General features: G+C 32.7%; 1 protein-coding gene across 2 annotated transcripts in view; it reads right to left on the reverse strand.

The window, feature by feature from the left end:
- The window catches only part of PIAS1 (protein inhibitor of activated STAT 1), a 102,007-nt gene that overhangs the window by 38,357 nt on the left and 48,386 nt on the right, over positions 1 to 15,264 (reverse strand). For both annotated transcript variants that reach the window (XM_039865203.1, XM_039865204.1), the window contains exons 3-6: positions 3,410 to 3,494; positions 3,100 to 3,147; positions 2,440 to 2,530; positions 1,653 to 1,787 (exon numbers count right to left, since the gene is read on the reverse strand). In XM_039865203.1, the coding sequence (XP_039721137.1) occupies positions 1,653 to 1,787; positions 2,440 to 2,530; positions 3,100 to 3,147; positions 3,410 to 3,494 (359 nt within the window). The remainder of the gene's footprint in view (positions 1 to 1,652; positions 1,788 to 2,439; positions 2,531 to 3,099; positions 3,148 to 3,409; positions 3,495 to 15,264) is intronic.

The following is a 15,264-nucleotide window of genomic DNA, read 5'->3' on the forward strand; positions in this document are numbered from 1 at the left end:
GTATATTGCTCTTCCCCAGTCTCTACACTCTAGCCACAGGGGCTCCCTTTCAGTTGCTGCCCAGGAGTTGTTGTGCAGGCTGTTTTCTCTGACCCTTTCTTCTGATTCCTTTTACCCTTCTCTCAGTTCTTGGCTCAGTCACTATTTCATCAGGGAAGCCCTGCCTGACCTCTCCCTAGTTCAAAGTGCCCTTTAATATCCTCTAAAAATCACACCTTTCCTTTATAGTACTTAAGATAAATAAGTTTACATTTTTGTTTGTGACCACCTGGCCCCTGGATCTCAACCTCTAAAACAGCAAGAATTTTTTTTCTTACTATGGTACTACCAGTTTTCAGCATAGTGCATGGCATACAGTAAGCATTCAATAAATTTCAAGTGAATTAATAAATAGTTCATTTCATAAAGCTGCAATAATCAAAAAAATTCTGAAACTGTCCTGGAAAAAGAATGCTAGACTAAGAAACAATAATAAAAAAGTTCAGAAACACACTCAGCATAAATAAAAATCAAATATACAATAATGGTGGCTTCTGATTTCAGCATTTATTCATTTAATGGTATTAGAACAACTGGCTATTTAAAAAATAAAATTTTTATTTCATACCACACATAAATTTATGATGGATTACATATTTAAAGGTAAAACAAGAAATCTCAAACATCTAGAAAAAAATATAAACAAATATTTATGTAATCTTGGGAAGGGCAGACAGACCAAGCATTGATGGGAGCTGAATGGGTAAAAACTATAAAGGAAAAAATACTGGTTAAGATTTGGCTCCATAATAATTTAAATCTTCTACACATTAGATAACCACATAAATAAAAATAAAATGCAAACAAACTGGAAACAAACATTTGTAACATGTGAAGGAGAGTTAAGTCTGAATATATTAAAAACTCACAAATCAATAAGAAAAACATGAATATAGAAATAAAAATGAATATGATTTTAAAATGTAAATGATCACAAACATAAAATGTTAAATCTCAGTAATAATAACAGGAGTACTAATTAAAGCAATGTGGTGCCATTATTATCTATTAAAATTAGTAAAGGTTTTAAAGAAGATAAAACTCAGTGTTGACAGGGTTATGAATCAACAGGTACATAAACACTGAAAGTCAGAGGATAAATTTGTACATCTTTTGGTAAGGCGACTGTCAATGTACACGATATCTCTTAAAATTGTGCATGCTCTTTGACTCAGCAATTCACTTCTAGGAATTTAAGGAAATTATCATGTATGTATGCAAAACTATAGATACTAGGATGGTCTTTAAAATGTTCTTTGAAATAGCAATGAATTAATCAATCAATAAATCAAATAAGTGCTCAACAATAGGGAATAAGCTAAATAATAGCATACTCATATTGGAATATGATGTAGCCATTTAAAATCATGTAGATGATTATGTAACGACATAGGAAGACATTTATGATAAATTGCTGAGTGAAAGTATCAGGTTATAAAATACTATATACTTCACGATCTCATTTTTTAAATGGGAACATGCTGAAAACTCATTGTGAGACAAAATAAATCCCTTTGCAATCATTTTACAATATTATTTACATATAAACTCAGCCATGGATATTAACCCTTCCTTATAATACAAAAACCTGGTAGAAACAAAGATTTACTTACTCTTCCAATTTCTGCAGTCCAAGAAACAACAATGGTGTTTGGTACTGTTGTGGACAATCGGACAAGTGAGGTGATATTAATTGGTCGGCTGGGTCGCTTTGGTTCCACACCATTTTTAGTAGGTGGAAGATAACCCTAAGGATGAAATATAATTTATTTCTACTTATTATTTCCACAATCATTTCAACTTCCATTTTTAAAAAACCTTATGAACTATGTACAGAAAATACGAATATTTCCATTAAAAAGTAGAGAAGCAAACATTTACAAGAGTTTCCAATGTGTTTTTCCAAACAAAACAGACTCATTTTAGTAAGCCTGAGAAAAATTCAGGTAACAGAACTTAAAAATCTCTAAATTTTAAGAATCAAGATGAATTATTAAAAAGCTCAAATAAGTATATAAGGAATTTTTGCAAGGTGACCAACTACAGTCCCCACTTTTGCCCTGTCTGCGTAAGGCACAGCATTCTTCAAGTCTCTATTCTACCACAGGCTTCCATATTCACATGAATACAGTTGAGGTTTTGTTGAAACAATTTTTTTCTCCCAAACCCAGTACAATACTAAAGCTACCACACCCAACTCCAAGTCTTAGACTTGGTCTCTATAGCTAATGTCACAGCTGTTAATTGTACATAGTTGGTACAAGTGTTTCACTCAGTCACATGAATATATATCCAAAATAAAGATGATTTCTTAATAAAAAACTATAATTAACAACAGCTGTGATGACTTATTTGATAGTTATGTTGGCATGCATTTAAAAAATAGCTTTCCGGACTTACTGGAAGGCTGCAAGGTTTTGTATTCACTTTCACACAAAGATTGGGTGGGAAGTGATCTTCTTGTGGACAGCTGGTTTCTGATAAACAAAACCTAAACAATAAAAAACAAGTTTAATTTGCTTTATTAAATGATGACCTCATTATTAATATTTTTGTTCAATAGCTACTCTAAAAGATGGCCAAACTTAATAACGAAATAACTATTAAAACTAGATATTTCATTTAATGACATGTTCTTAATTACTTTCTTATTCCCAATATAACAGCTGAGGCTCATTTCACCTTTAGGAATGTTCACATGACCTTTGAGTTATATGTTAAGAATACTCCTATCTTTGAAATAAGGCCTTTGCTTTTATAAAACCTGGAATATCTAAAGAACTGACACTACAATATTTAAAAATATCATTAGCTGGAGCTTCTAATCAACTGAGGGCAACCAAAATGAAGAAATGTGGTTAGATATATGGTACATGACTTGATATATTAAAATCTAAACTGGATAAAAATTAGGATATTTTATAACAGAAAGTTTTACTTCACCCAAATATCTAAACCCAATACTTTCAATTACTTATTGAAAATTAGGTGGCTTTTTAAAAGAATCTTAAGGAATATTAACTTTTAAACTTTGGATATACACTGTAGTCAACACTGTACCTTAACTGGACCTGAACTGTGAAGTCACATTTGGTCCCAGAAATATCCCTAGAAAAGACAGAGTAAGAACTACAGTTATATTTTAAATATGCACATGAAAGCTGATTCAAAGATACTGTTAAACCAGAAAGCTTTTCAAATGATCAGAAATATAACTGTTTATAGGGCAACTAACACTACAATAGTATTTCCAATATTAGTATTTGCATGACACTAATACTCATGCAACACACTGTTTTAAAAAATCACTTACTATAGAAAACACTGGATTTAAAGGCAAACCTGCTAGTTATACTTAAAGACAACTTACATTGAACTACTGATTTGCTGCACTTGTTGTGGTGTCAATGCAAATGCAAAACAGGTTTCTCGAAAGCGCTGACTGTTGTCTGATGCTAAAGAAAAAAAGAATTATACTTTTAATTACATTCAAATTCATCAATAGAGAACACAACAACAACAACAAAATAACCAATCGCATGCCTTTAATTAACTAGGATGTATTTGAGTTTAGGTAACAAGGCAATTAAAGCACTGAAAAATAAGAAATGTGTCAGTTGTAATATAACAGAGACAGGCACAAAAATGGCTAACATCAGGATTCAGATTCAGAAAATACATAATCGGAGAAACATTAATAAAAAATTATCTAATCATATAAATATTTGCATCTAAAAAGCACACTTGTAAAAAAAATGCTGATATTAATTTTATTTAAAAGAGAACAGAAACCCATTTAAAGATACAGCATATTGTTTTTGAACTAAGTAACATACTCACCTTGAGATCTGCACAGGTGAGATGACACTTAGTCTTTAAAGAAAATTAAGAATTTTATCATCTCCCCTCTAACTATACCATGCAAGTTTTATCCAATACATACCATATGTAGTTTATTCTATGCTTAGATGACTTGATGTGAGAAACTGCCTGTGGACGCTCTCAAAAATGGAAAGAGTTACCAGAAGGAAGGAAGGGAATAAAGAGAAGAAAGGAGGGAGGACAAGGTAGGTGGGAAGAAAAAAAGAACAAGAAGGCAGGTAGGCAAGCACAAGTCAGTGTAGAGAAAGGATTCCTACAGTACGCTGCTGTGAGCAACAACAGTTCTACTAGATTTGAATACACGTTATATATATGAAAAAAATATCAATGGTCAATATCCATTTTGTTCCTAGCAATTCCACTTCTGGGTATTTATCCCAAGAAATCCAAAACACTAATTCAAAAACATATATGTATCCCTATTTTCATTGCAGCATTATTTACAATAGCTCAGATACGAAAGCAATCCAAGTGTCCATCAATACACAGCTGGATAAAGATGTGGTATACATATATACAATGGAATGTTACTCAGCTATAAGAATGAAATCTTATCATTTGTGACAACATGGATGGACCTAGAGGGTATTATGCTAAGTGAAATGTCAGAGAAACACAAATACCATATGATTTCACTTATATGTGGAATCTAAAAAGCAAAATAAATGAACAAACAAAACAGAAACAGAGTCATAGACACAAAGAACAAACTGATGGTTGCCAGATGGGAGGTGGGTTGGAGAGCTGGGTGAAAAAGGTCAAGGGATTAAGATGTACAAATCTGCAGTTACAAAATAGTCACAAGGATGTAAAATACAGCACTAGGAAGACAGTCAATAATATTGTAATAACTATGTATGGTGCCAGGTGAATACTAAACTTATCAAAGGAATCACTTCGTAAATTATGTCTAACCACTATGCTGTACACCTGAAACTAATAGAAAAAACACTGAATGTCAATTGTATTTGAAAAATAAACCTGAAACTAATAGAAAATAACACTGAATGTCAACTGTATTTGAAAAATAAAAAATAAATAAAAATATTCCTCTTGTTCACTGTTTCCTTAGTGCTTGGCAGAAAGGAGCACTGAATGACTGTTGAATGAGCAAAAGAAAATGAAAATTCAAGAAATACCTCATTAAACTATTTAAACTGTACTTTTCCAGGGTAGTTTTCTAGAACAAAAGGATCCCTAGAAGTTATTACCAAGGAACTCTTGGCCTGTGGGCCACTTAAACCTGTGTAGGAAAAATAGCTGAACTTGGCCATCTCTTGTTTAAACTGGGTTTGATCCTACTTGCAAGCAACACTTCCACTACACCACCACCAAACTGCAGTTATGTAATGCTGAAAAATCTGCACAAATGTATTGCTATGAGGAAAAAATGGAAAAGAGTACTGCTGCCCTTTCATCTCAATACAGGATTATCTTTTAAAGGCTAGATTTGTTTCTGCTTTTTTTGTGACATGGGAAGGTTTTTTTCTCACAGAATCTATCCCCAAGAAATAGTTACCAACCAGAAAGTTATCTTAATTGTAAAGTATCAACCTGGCAAATGGCTGATAACCAAGGACCAGAATGTAGAAAATCGGACAGTTTTCTGTCAGGCAAGGCAAGTAACTCCTTTGCTTTTTAGAATATATATCTCTATAAATATTAAATTTAGTCCAGTAAGCTTAGCATAATTTAGAATTCTGGCTTCATTCTAAGACAGTGCTAAAGTAATTTCCCAAATACAAAAATTCATATTGCTCTCTAGGCAAAATTTCAGATTCAATTTGGAATATATGAATACAGTAAGTTTTGGACATGTGCATGCAGATTTAGATAAAGAAGATATGACTAAAATAATGAGTCTGTTTCTTGTACCACACATACAATCAGGTTTATTACTTAATAATAACCCTTATTTAATTCTCTTATATATAGATTATAACACTCATAGAGTTACTACTATTTATCTGAAAAAAGTATCTTTTTATACTATGTAGTTTTCAGGCTTAATTTCTGCTATGAACGCCAGTAAAGAATTTATAGTTTGGGTCTTAGATAGCAAACTAAAAACTTTTCTGAAAGTGAATTAAGCTATCATTATCCTTTTCAGAAAAATTTGGGCCAAACAGAATGATAGAAAAGTCATGCTGAAAAGGGAGTCTTAGAAATCATCTAAAACAATCACAAAGAGGTATGCATCTCAGTGGCAATCTATAGAGACACAGTAAAAACTATCTACCTGTAAAACAGCAGTTTTAAAAAGGAGATTTTACATAAATCTAACTTATAAAAATATCTAAAATATTATATAAAATCTTAACTTTTTTGTTTTATAACATATACAATAATTGTTTAATATATAATGTGTACGGTATATGCTAAATTATTTTGCTGAGAGGTGCATGTGATCAAATAAGTTTGTAGGCCATTGATGTGGAGTTCAAACTTCCTTTCAATCCTTCCGTTCATATTTTGTTTGAACCCTTTTAGAGATGGGGAAGAGTGGCCATTACCCTGTCAAGAAGAGAAGATGGCTGGTGATGAACAGTTTAACTGTAAGAAGTTTGCAGCCCTTTAGAGAGCAGCAAAGTTTACTGGAAAGAGATGAGATCACATGGGCCTAGATTCCAAACTGGTTTTGCCACATATTTGCCATATGACCTGAGGTACTTATCCATTCTGAGTCTGTTTCCTTCGATATAATAATATAAACACACATATTAACATGAACCTTAATAGGGTTATTTTGAAGAATATAAATGCAGTAAGGTATTTAAAACAACCAAGTTTTGTTTACTGTCCCCTTTCCTTCTTATGCCCTTATACTGAATCAAAATATATATTATGCTGTAACTTTCACCCACAGATATCATGAAGCATATCCAGTAACATCCATTCCTCAAATGTTTTAAACAGTAGTAATGTGCCCCGCTCTATCTATTGACTCTTCCCACTATATTTCAGGCAAGATTTCAGAATTACTCACCATTCTGATCTTTTTCCTATGGGCATACCTCCAGGTTGTCATACCATTAAAATGATAGCCACAACTGGATGCACTCTGTGATAGCATATGTAAGTTGTTCAAAATATTTGCAGCCCTTCTGTATTGGCCCATCTCTATGGGAGAATTACACATCCTGTGCCACTGACATTAGCTTTGGCCAACGAAATATGAGTAGAAGTGTACAACTTCCAAAAAGATGATTATAAGAGCCATCTTTCTTTACAGTCTGCTTTGATTCTAGAGTGAAGACAACATAGAGGATACCCATAGTAATAACACAAGTAAGAAATAAACCTTAGTTGTTTGCCATTGGGATTTATGGTTGCTTATATAAATATAATTGATATATAATTCCAGATATAATTCCAGATATAATGTGACTAGAACAGTACTTTTATCAACAACTACCATCTAATACTGTTAATCTACACAAAAATCATGAAGAAAAGGTTTGTTTCTTTTTCAGATTTAGAAATTGGAAGAGCCAAAACAACTTTGAAAAAGAACAAAGCTGGAGAGGTAACACTAACTGATTTCAAGACTTCTTATAAACTACAGTAAATACGACAGTGTGATGTTGGTGTCAAGATAGAAAAACAGATCTGCAGAACACAACAGAGTCTTGAAATAGGCCCACGTATATACGAACAACTGATTTTGACAAAGGTGCAAAGGTAATTTAGTTGAAAAGAAGTCCTTTCTTTCTTCTTTTCTAAATTAAGGTAACACTGATTTATAACATGTAAGTTTCTGGTGAATAGTCTTTTCAATGAATGATGCTGGAGTAACTGGATACCTATATGCAAGGAAAAAAAGAGCTTGAATCATATAGTACACCATACACAAAACTAGATATCCGCAGGCAAAAGAATGAAGTTATGTACACCCCTAACTTATATAATATATAAAAATTAACCAAAAATAGATCAAAGACTAAATTTAAGAGCTAAAATATAAAAATCTTAGAAGGAAACAATCTTCATGACCTTGGATTTTGTGATAGTTTCTTCAATACAACACCAAAGGCACAAGCAAAAGAAGTATAGATAAACTAGACTTCATTAAAATTATTTGTGCTTCAAAGGATACTAAAAAGAGAGTAAAAAGACAACTGTAATTCAACAACAAAAAGACAACCCAATTTAAAAATGGGCAAAGAAGCCGAATACATATCTCTCTAAATAATATATACAAAAGGCCAACTAAACACATAAAAAGATGCTCAACATCATTAATCATTACAGAACATCATTAAAAGATGTTCTACAACTTTAGTCTGTGGGATATACAAATTAAAACCACAATGAGATACATACCTTTGGAATGTCTAAAATTTTTTTAGTGACAATATCAAATGCTGACAAAGATGTAGAGCAACTGGAAAGCTGATACGCTGGTAGTGGGAAAGTAAAAAAGCCCAACACTGTCAAAAAGTTTAGCAGTTGGTTAAAAAGTTATACCTGCATCAATCATATGACACACTTATTACATTTCTAAGTAATTTACCCAAGAAAAATATAAGCATATAACCATAGAAAGATTTGGGCCCAAATTCTCACAGCAGCTTTGTTTTCAACAGCCCCAAACTGGAAACAACCCAAATGTCTACTAATAGGTGAATGAAAAAATAGTGTTATATCCATACAATGAAATACTACTCAGCAATAAAGAGGAACAAACTACTGATACACACAACATAGATAAATCTTAGACTACAATCTTAAAAGTAAAAGAAGCTAGACCTCCCTTCACCCCCAAAGAGTATATATTCCATGTTTCCATTATAAAATTTTAGAAAATGCAAACCAATCTATAGTGACAGAAAGCACATTCAATCTAGGGATTTGGTGAGAATGGAAAGGGTAACAGGGAAGAATTACTAGTGAGATGAGAAAACTTTGCAGAGTGATGGATGTTCACTGTTTTGATTGTGATAATGTCACATAGTCAAAATGTGTTTGTACACTTTAAACGTGCAGTTTATGGCATGTCAAGGATATTTCAATAAAGTTGTTTGAAGAAAAAGTGATTAAAGTAAAATGGAAAAAAAAAGACAGAGGGTGAGAGGGGATGAACAACAAAACCTGGGAAACTGGTACCAGCATTTAAGGTTCAAGGAAGAAACAGCTAAAAATTCAGAAAGAAAAGTAGAGAAAAATGGTATCCTTGATACCTAAGGAAGACAATTTCAAAGCAAGTGTGGACAGTGAAATGCTCAGAGGTCAGTTAAGAATTGAGAACTGGACTTAACAACTAGCAAGTCACAGGTGATCTTAGCTGGACCTCTTTCAGTGGCATGGTAGAAGCAAAAGACAGACTGCAATGAGTTCAGATGTGAATGATTTGTTAAGTCATTGATCTTAACACTTAAATATGAAATCTTTGTTTTCCTATCTGCAATAGGAAATCATACTAATATCTCAGATTTGTGAATTAATTACCATACTGTTTTTGAATCACTGTAATCAATCTTGAAAGTCTCCAAGTTCTACAATGTATAGTAATTTGAAATTTTGCTCAGACAGGAGTTTGGCTGTTTTGGGGATATAGGATGAGTGTCCTTCAGGTAGCACCTCAGCCTCCCAGTGTGACCTGAATTGTACACTTGTCAGTAGCTCTCATTGAACATAAAAAGGAAGTCACTCAGATTTTCACTTCCTATGCTCCATTTTAGAGAAAAGATAAAATGTTCTAGTGTTGTTCATAATTGAAGATACTCACAAAGGTCATGGGGATACCTCTTGTGAGGTATTAAGGGCTTATTTTGCTCATGGAAGAAGATTTTCAAAAGCTATCCCCTTGTAAGTATTAATTACTAACATTTCTTCTGTAAGAAACAAGAGCACTGCCCACGATAACTAGGATAAGATTATAATTCAAAATATATAAAATATGCTGAGAGAAAGTTAAGGTTTTAGAAATTTTATCTCGTTCTACATTTTGTTCCAGAGAGATAAAGTAGGCTAAAATGAGAAAGAGGAATCATGTTGCGATTTACATAAATTCAAAACATTGGAAGGTAAAACCTGGATACATAAAATAAACAAGGTTATTGAGATTCTGATGAAACACTGAGCTAATCTAAGTGACTGTACTTTCAACTGCTCTAAAAATATTCACTATTCCACCTCACCAGCAGAAAGAAAGGCTAAAAATAGTCATCTTTCTGATATAGAATATTTCTTGCTATCTTGGGGAAAGTGAAACTAAAATACCTATCTACAAATGTAAGCCTTAAAATCTTTAATGAGCTCTTTGGTTTATTCACACAAACAAACAAAAACTTGAACAGCTATGTAATTTTTTAAAGCACAGCTGTAATGATATAGTTTCATAAAATAGACTGCTAACAACTATTAAGGCAGAAGGTTGCAGAAAACGTTTCCTCCAATAAAAGGCATATACTGAATTATCAACAAATTCACGATGCTTTAACTACTTAATTTTTAAAAAGGGGAAGTTTTTTAAAAGCAAACTATATTCAAAAGAATGAGAACAGTTATAATATTAAGGGGAAAAAGGCAAGATATAAACTTGAAATGTACAGCATATTTATATATATGCATTAAAAGATCAATAAGAGGCATCAAAAACTCATTTCTTTATAATTTTACTTTTAAAGTTCTTCACATTGAGCACATATTGCTTTTATACTTTTTGTTTTACATATCTTGTTACATGTTTCCACTTATAAAAAAACAAAAATTACCAATACTAAGAAATAGGAAATAACAATGATCGCATGCAATATTATTGGACTCCAGTGTTATAAAATCCTTCGATTTCATTTTATCACACTTTAATCACAGGTTATTAATAAACTCATTTTCAGTAAACTTGCCTATGCTTTTTATCATCTCTCTCCTCTGGAGTTTAACTCCACCTGTCCTATTTACTTTGTCTTTATTTCTCATTTTACTGAGTCAGTAGCTGGTCTTTTGATAGAATTCATCAAATAAGCCTATAGACCCCTGGGCAACATTAAAGCTAAAAGTATGGTAAATATTTTATTTGGCCCATTTATTCTCTCACAGCTGGCAGACTATCAGGCTATTTTAAGTCCAGTGAGGTTAAGAAACAAGACTAGGTCAAACTAAGCCAGCCAGTTACGAATCAAGTCTGATGATCAATGTTCAAATGCAAAAATAGAAAAAAGGAAGCAGACTATAATTGGTAAAAGTTAGTTTTCTTTCTTTTGCAAAAATGTCTTTTTTCTTTTTTTGTTGTTGGTAATACAACCATTCCAAGTTAGAAAAAAAAAATCTAAAATTCTGCTACTTAATGATAGCAGCTAAACAACATTTTGGTATTTATTCTTCCAGTATGTATAGGCATTTTCCTATACATACATACAACGTAAGTATAATATACACAGTTTCCCATAAAGTTGCACAGAATAGTTTTCTCAATTAAAAACCTGTAATAAAAATCTTTCCATGTCAATAAACATTTCTTTCTATTTTAATTGGCTACATGGTATTCTATTATATAGATGTGCTATAATCTAACCACTCTATTGCTAGATATTTAGGTTATTTTGAAAATTTCCTTCCAGAACCCCTTAATGAATCCTTTCCTCTCTCCCTGGGTCTGTTGTGTATTTTTGTATGATCTTTATTTCCTTAAGACATCCTCTTAGAAAAGGAATGGGTGGGTCAAAAAATATACACATTTTTAAAGCTTTTGTACAAATTGCCAAATTGTTTCCAGAAATGTTGTTTACTTGAGTAAGTGGTATAGGAGAGTTCTAGATTTCCTTGCCAACACTGGGCAGTAGATAAAAAATGTTCTTATTGTCTTAAATTTGCATTTCTTTGGCTACTTTATAAGTGGACTACTTTTCATACCCTTATTGGTTTTGTGTTGTGAATCATTCCATTCTGCTATATTAGCCATCTTTTAATTATTTTTTTCTTTTGATGCTTCAAAACTGAGAAATGACCTCTGTTTTTACTGACAATGATGACCTAAATAACAGCAGTTTCTTTGGCATGGGTAGATGAAAACCTACTTGGAAAAAGGTTCACAAGAGAAGAGGAGGAAAGAAACCAGGAACAATGAACCAACACACCCTGGGCAAGGAATTCTGTGGTGAAGGAAAAAAAAATGGAGGTACAGCTGGAGGGAAATTAGGAGAATAGTTTGTTTTTCAAGATGAGAAAGTTAACAAAGTTGTACATTAGTGGGAATAGGCTAGTAAAGAGGCAAAAAACTGATGATGTAGGAGGAGGAAGAATTAATTACTAAGCAATATTCTTGAATAAGAAAGTGAATGGGATCTAATGCACAAGTGTAAGCAAGGATTGGCTTTACCCCAGAGACCAAAGATTTCATACAAAGTCACAGAATAAAATATTTACAACATATTGTCAGCCATGTAGGTAGGTGAGTATAAAATGCTTTTTTGATGGTGGGAACTTTTAGAAGTTAATTTTTGATTGGTCCCACTTTCTCATTGAATAAGAAATAAGCAAAGTTGTAGGGAAAGAGAGTGAAAGATTGTTTGTGAGAGAACAAAATGTGTTGGGTAAAAATAAGACGAAATAGTCATCTAGAAAAGTGAGAGAGTTTATGAACTAGGTATCGTCTGACGGCTAGGTAGGATTAAAGTACTCTTATTCACAAATTATTTCTAACAGCCTTTCATACATTAAAGATACATGATATGGCCATATACTTTTCCTTGGTTTATTTTGCTATTTAATGTAATAAAGTTCTTTTGAGTACTTACGATAGAATCTTGTTTTCTTTTCTTAGGGAAAATTCTTTCCTTGCCCCAATATTATTTGAATATTATTTATGCATGACTTAGGCATTTATTTAAATGCGACCAGTATTTCCTGATATTTAGTTTCATTTTAAGCATTTAAATCTTTAAACAATTTTGATATTATTCTGATAAATTACATAGTAGGAATCTTACTTTTTAATGGTTAATTAGGTATTCCTAAACATTTAATACTCAATTCAAGCCATCAATTAGAAATTTCACTTTTTCTATTTCATTAACTGCTTATTCAGGCACCAGTTCCACACTGTGAATTACTGTACCTTTGCCATACATATAGTATATTTTACATGTAGTATGGCAGATACCCTTCTTTTAGAATTCCTGTCTATTCTCATTTTTTCTTCTAAATTATACTGGACATTTTAGTCATGGTAACACCACATCCAAATTCCTCTTCCAAATGAATCTTGCCAGCCCACATTTCCTACCAGGGAAGTAGCTCTAGGCTGCTTTCTGTAGTGAACAGCCAATGATAGGACCACGGAGCATAATTTTCCCAAGGCTGGCCTGGCCTATCCACTGACTTCTGGGCAACACATTAAATGACTAGGCCTGAAGGGATCCATCCATTAGCAACTTATTAACTAAAATCAATTCAAACTAGCTTCTTCCAGGATTTAGAGTATACAATGTGGAGTATCTTCAAGAGCTCTTTGTAGTCACAAACAAAATAGAAGCTTAGAAAGATACAGAGGTGTCACAGAGAGAGAGAGAATGTACATAACCAAAGTACATAATCATAGCTTTCTGATTCTGGTTTTAATTCTCATATTTCTTACAATAAATTTTTCTTAGGTGACCTGAGGTATTAGCTTTCCTTGCAATCAAAAAAACCTACAACCCAAAGGAATTTTAGAATTTGATAAAGCTATCCTCTTCTCTTCACCTCCCTATTAAATTGAATTTGTAATTACAACTACACTAAATTATTGAAAACAGATATCTTCCAAAGGACTGTGTCTTTCTTTACAAGTTTTGTGGGTCTGTAAACATTTTTTTTTTCCTTCAAATAGGTCCTGTACATTTGATGAGTATTTTTTGTTGTTCTTATATGTGATTTTTCTTCAATTTTCTTAGCAAACATCAATATTTCTCAGAATGTGGTCCATGAGAAAATACTTTGAGGTGATCTGAAAAGGTTCTATGTTCAAAGAATTTTGGGAAGTTGTTGCATAGACCATCTCCCACTTAGATATTCATTGAGCACAATATCATATTTAAAACCCTGAGAAATTCTGCAGTAACAAAGCTTATTTAAATTTAAGTTCCTATACTTAATAGAACATCTATTGGGATCCCATGGAACCAGTATCCAAGGATCACATTTTATAAAAACAGTGATACATAAGCTAGTAGACGCTTCTTGTATACCTAATAAGCAGTTTCTATTCCCCCAACAGACATTTTTTGTGTGTGGCTTTACGTCCAGTCTCAGAATGGAGTATATGACCAAAGTCTAGGCTTCATCTCCCTGCCAAGACTGATTGGTCAAGGGCTGGACACGGCATTTAAAGCAGTTCAATCATAGTGAACATTAGGACTTTTCCTGGAAATGTTGGGTCAAAGACTTTTTCTCTTTTTGGCTAGGTTTGAACCTGGAAGGATTCCAGGAACTGCTGGGAACTACATAATGCCTAAAAAACTGGAACCGACATCAAGGAAGCAGAATCACAAAATGTTTCATAAGATGAAACAAATCTGTTATACATTCAATCAACAAATATTTATTGAGCATCTGATATGTATAAGATATTATTCTAGGTGATTAGGATAATCAATGAACAAAAGACTAAAACCTCTGCCCTACAGTACTTACGTTCTAATGGGAAAAGAAAAATAAACAATATCGTAATAAATAAAGTACTTTAGAAGGTGATAAACATAGACTAAAATAAGGCAGGGTGATGGGGATTCAAAAGAATGAGTTGGAATTTTAAATAGGGTAGTTTGGGTAAGTCTCATTAAAAAATATCAATATCTTGAGTTAAAGGAGATAAAGAAGATAGACTGGGGAATATCTATGGGAAGAGCATTCCAGATAAAGAAAACACCCATGCCAAGACATAAGGGCATAGAGTGTATGTGAGAAATAGCAAGAAAGACAGTGTGGTTACAGCCAAGCTAACAAAGAGAATACTGGTAGATGATGAGAAATCAGACAGAAAATGAAGAGAGGGCTAGATCATAAGAATTTTGTATTTTACCTTGAGTCACATGGGAGGCCAATGGAGAGTTTTAAACAAAGAAGTAATATGATTAGCATACATTTAAAAGAATCACTCTGTCTGCAAATTGAGATTATAAAGGAGGGCAAAGGCAGAAGCACAGACCAATGTAATAATCCAGATGAGAGATAATGGTGGTTCATATCAGAGTAGCAGCAGTTGAAAGTTATGAGAAGTGGTCAGATTCTGGATATTTTAAAGATAGAGCCAACAGGATTTCCTAATTAATTGGGTTGGGACATAATAAAGGAGAAAAATCCATAATGACTCAAAAGATTTTAGCCTGAGCAACTAGAAAAATTAAGATATCCTTAACCAAG

Source organism: Pteropus medius, unplaced genomic scaffold, assembly GCF_902729225.1.
Source record: "Pteropus medius unplaced genomic scaffold, Ma_sr-lr_union100, whole genome shotgun sequence".
Taxonomy (NCBI): Eukaryota; Metazoa; Chordata; class Mammalia; order Chiroptera; family Pteropodidae; genus Pteropus; species Pteropus medius.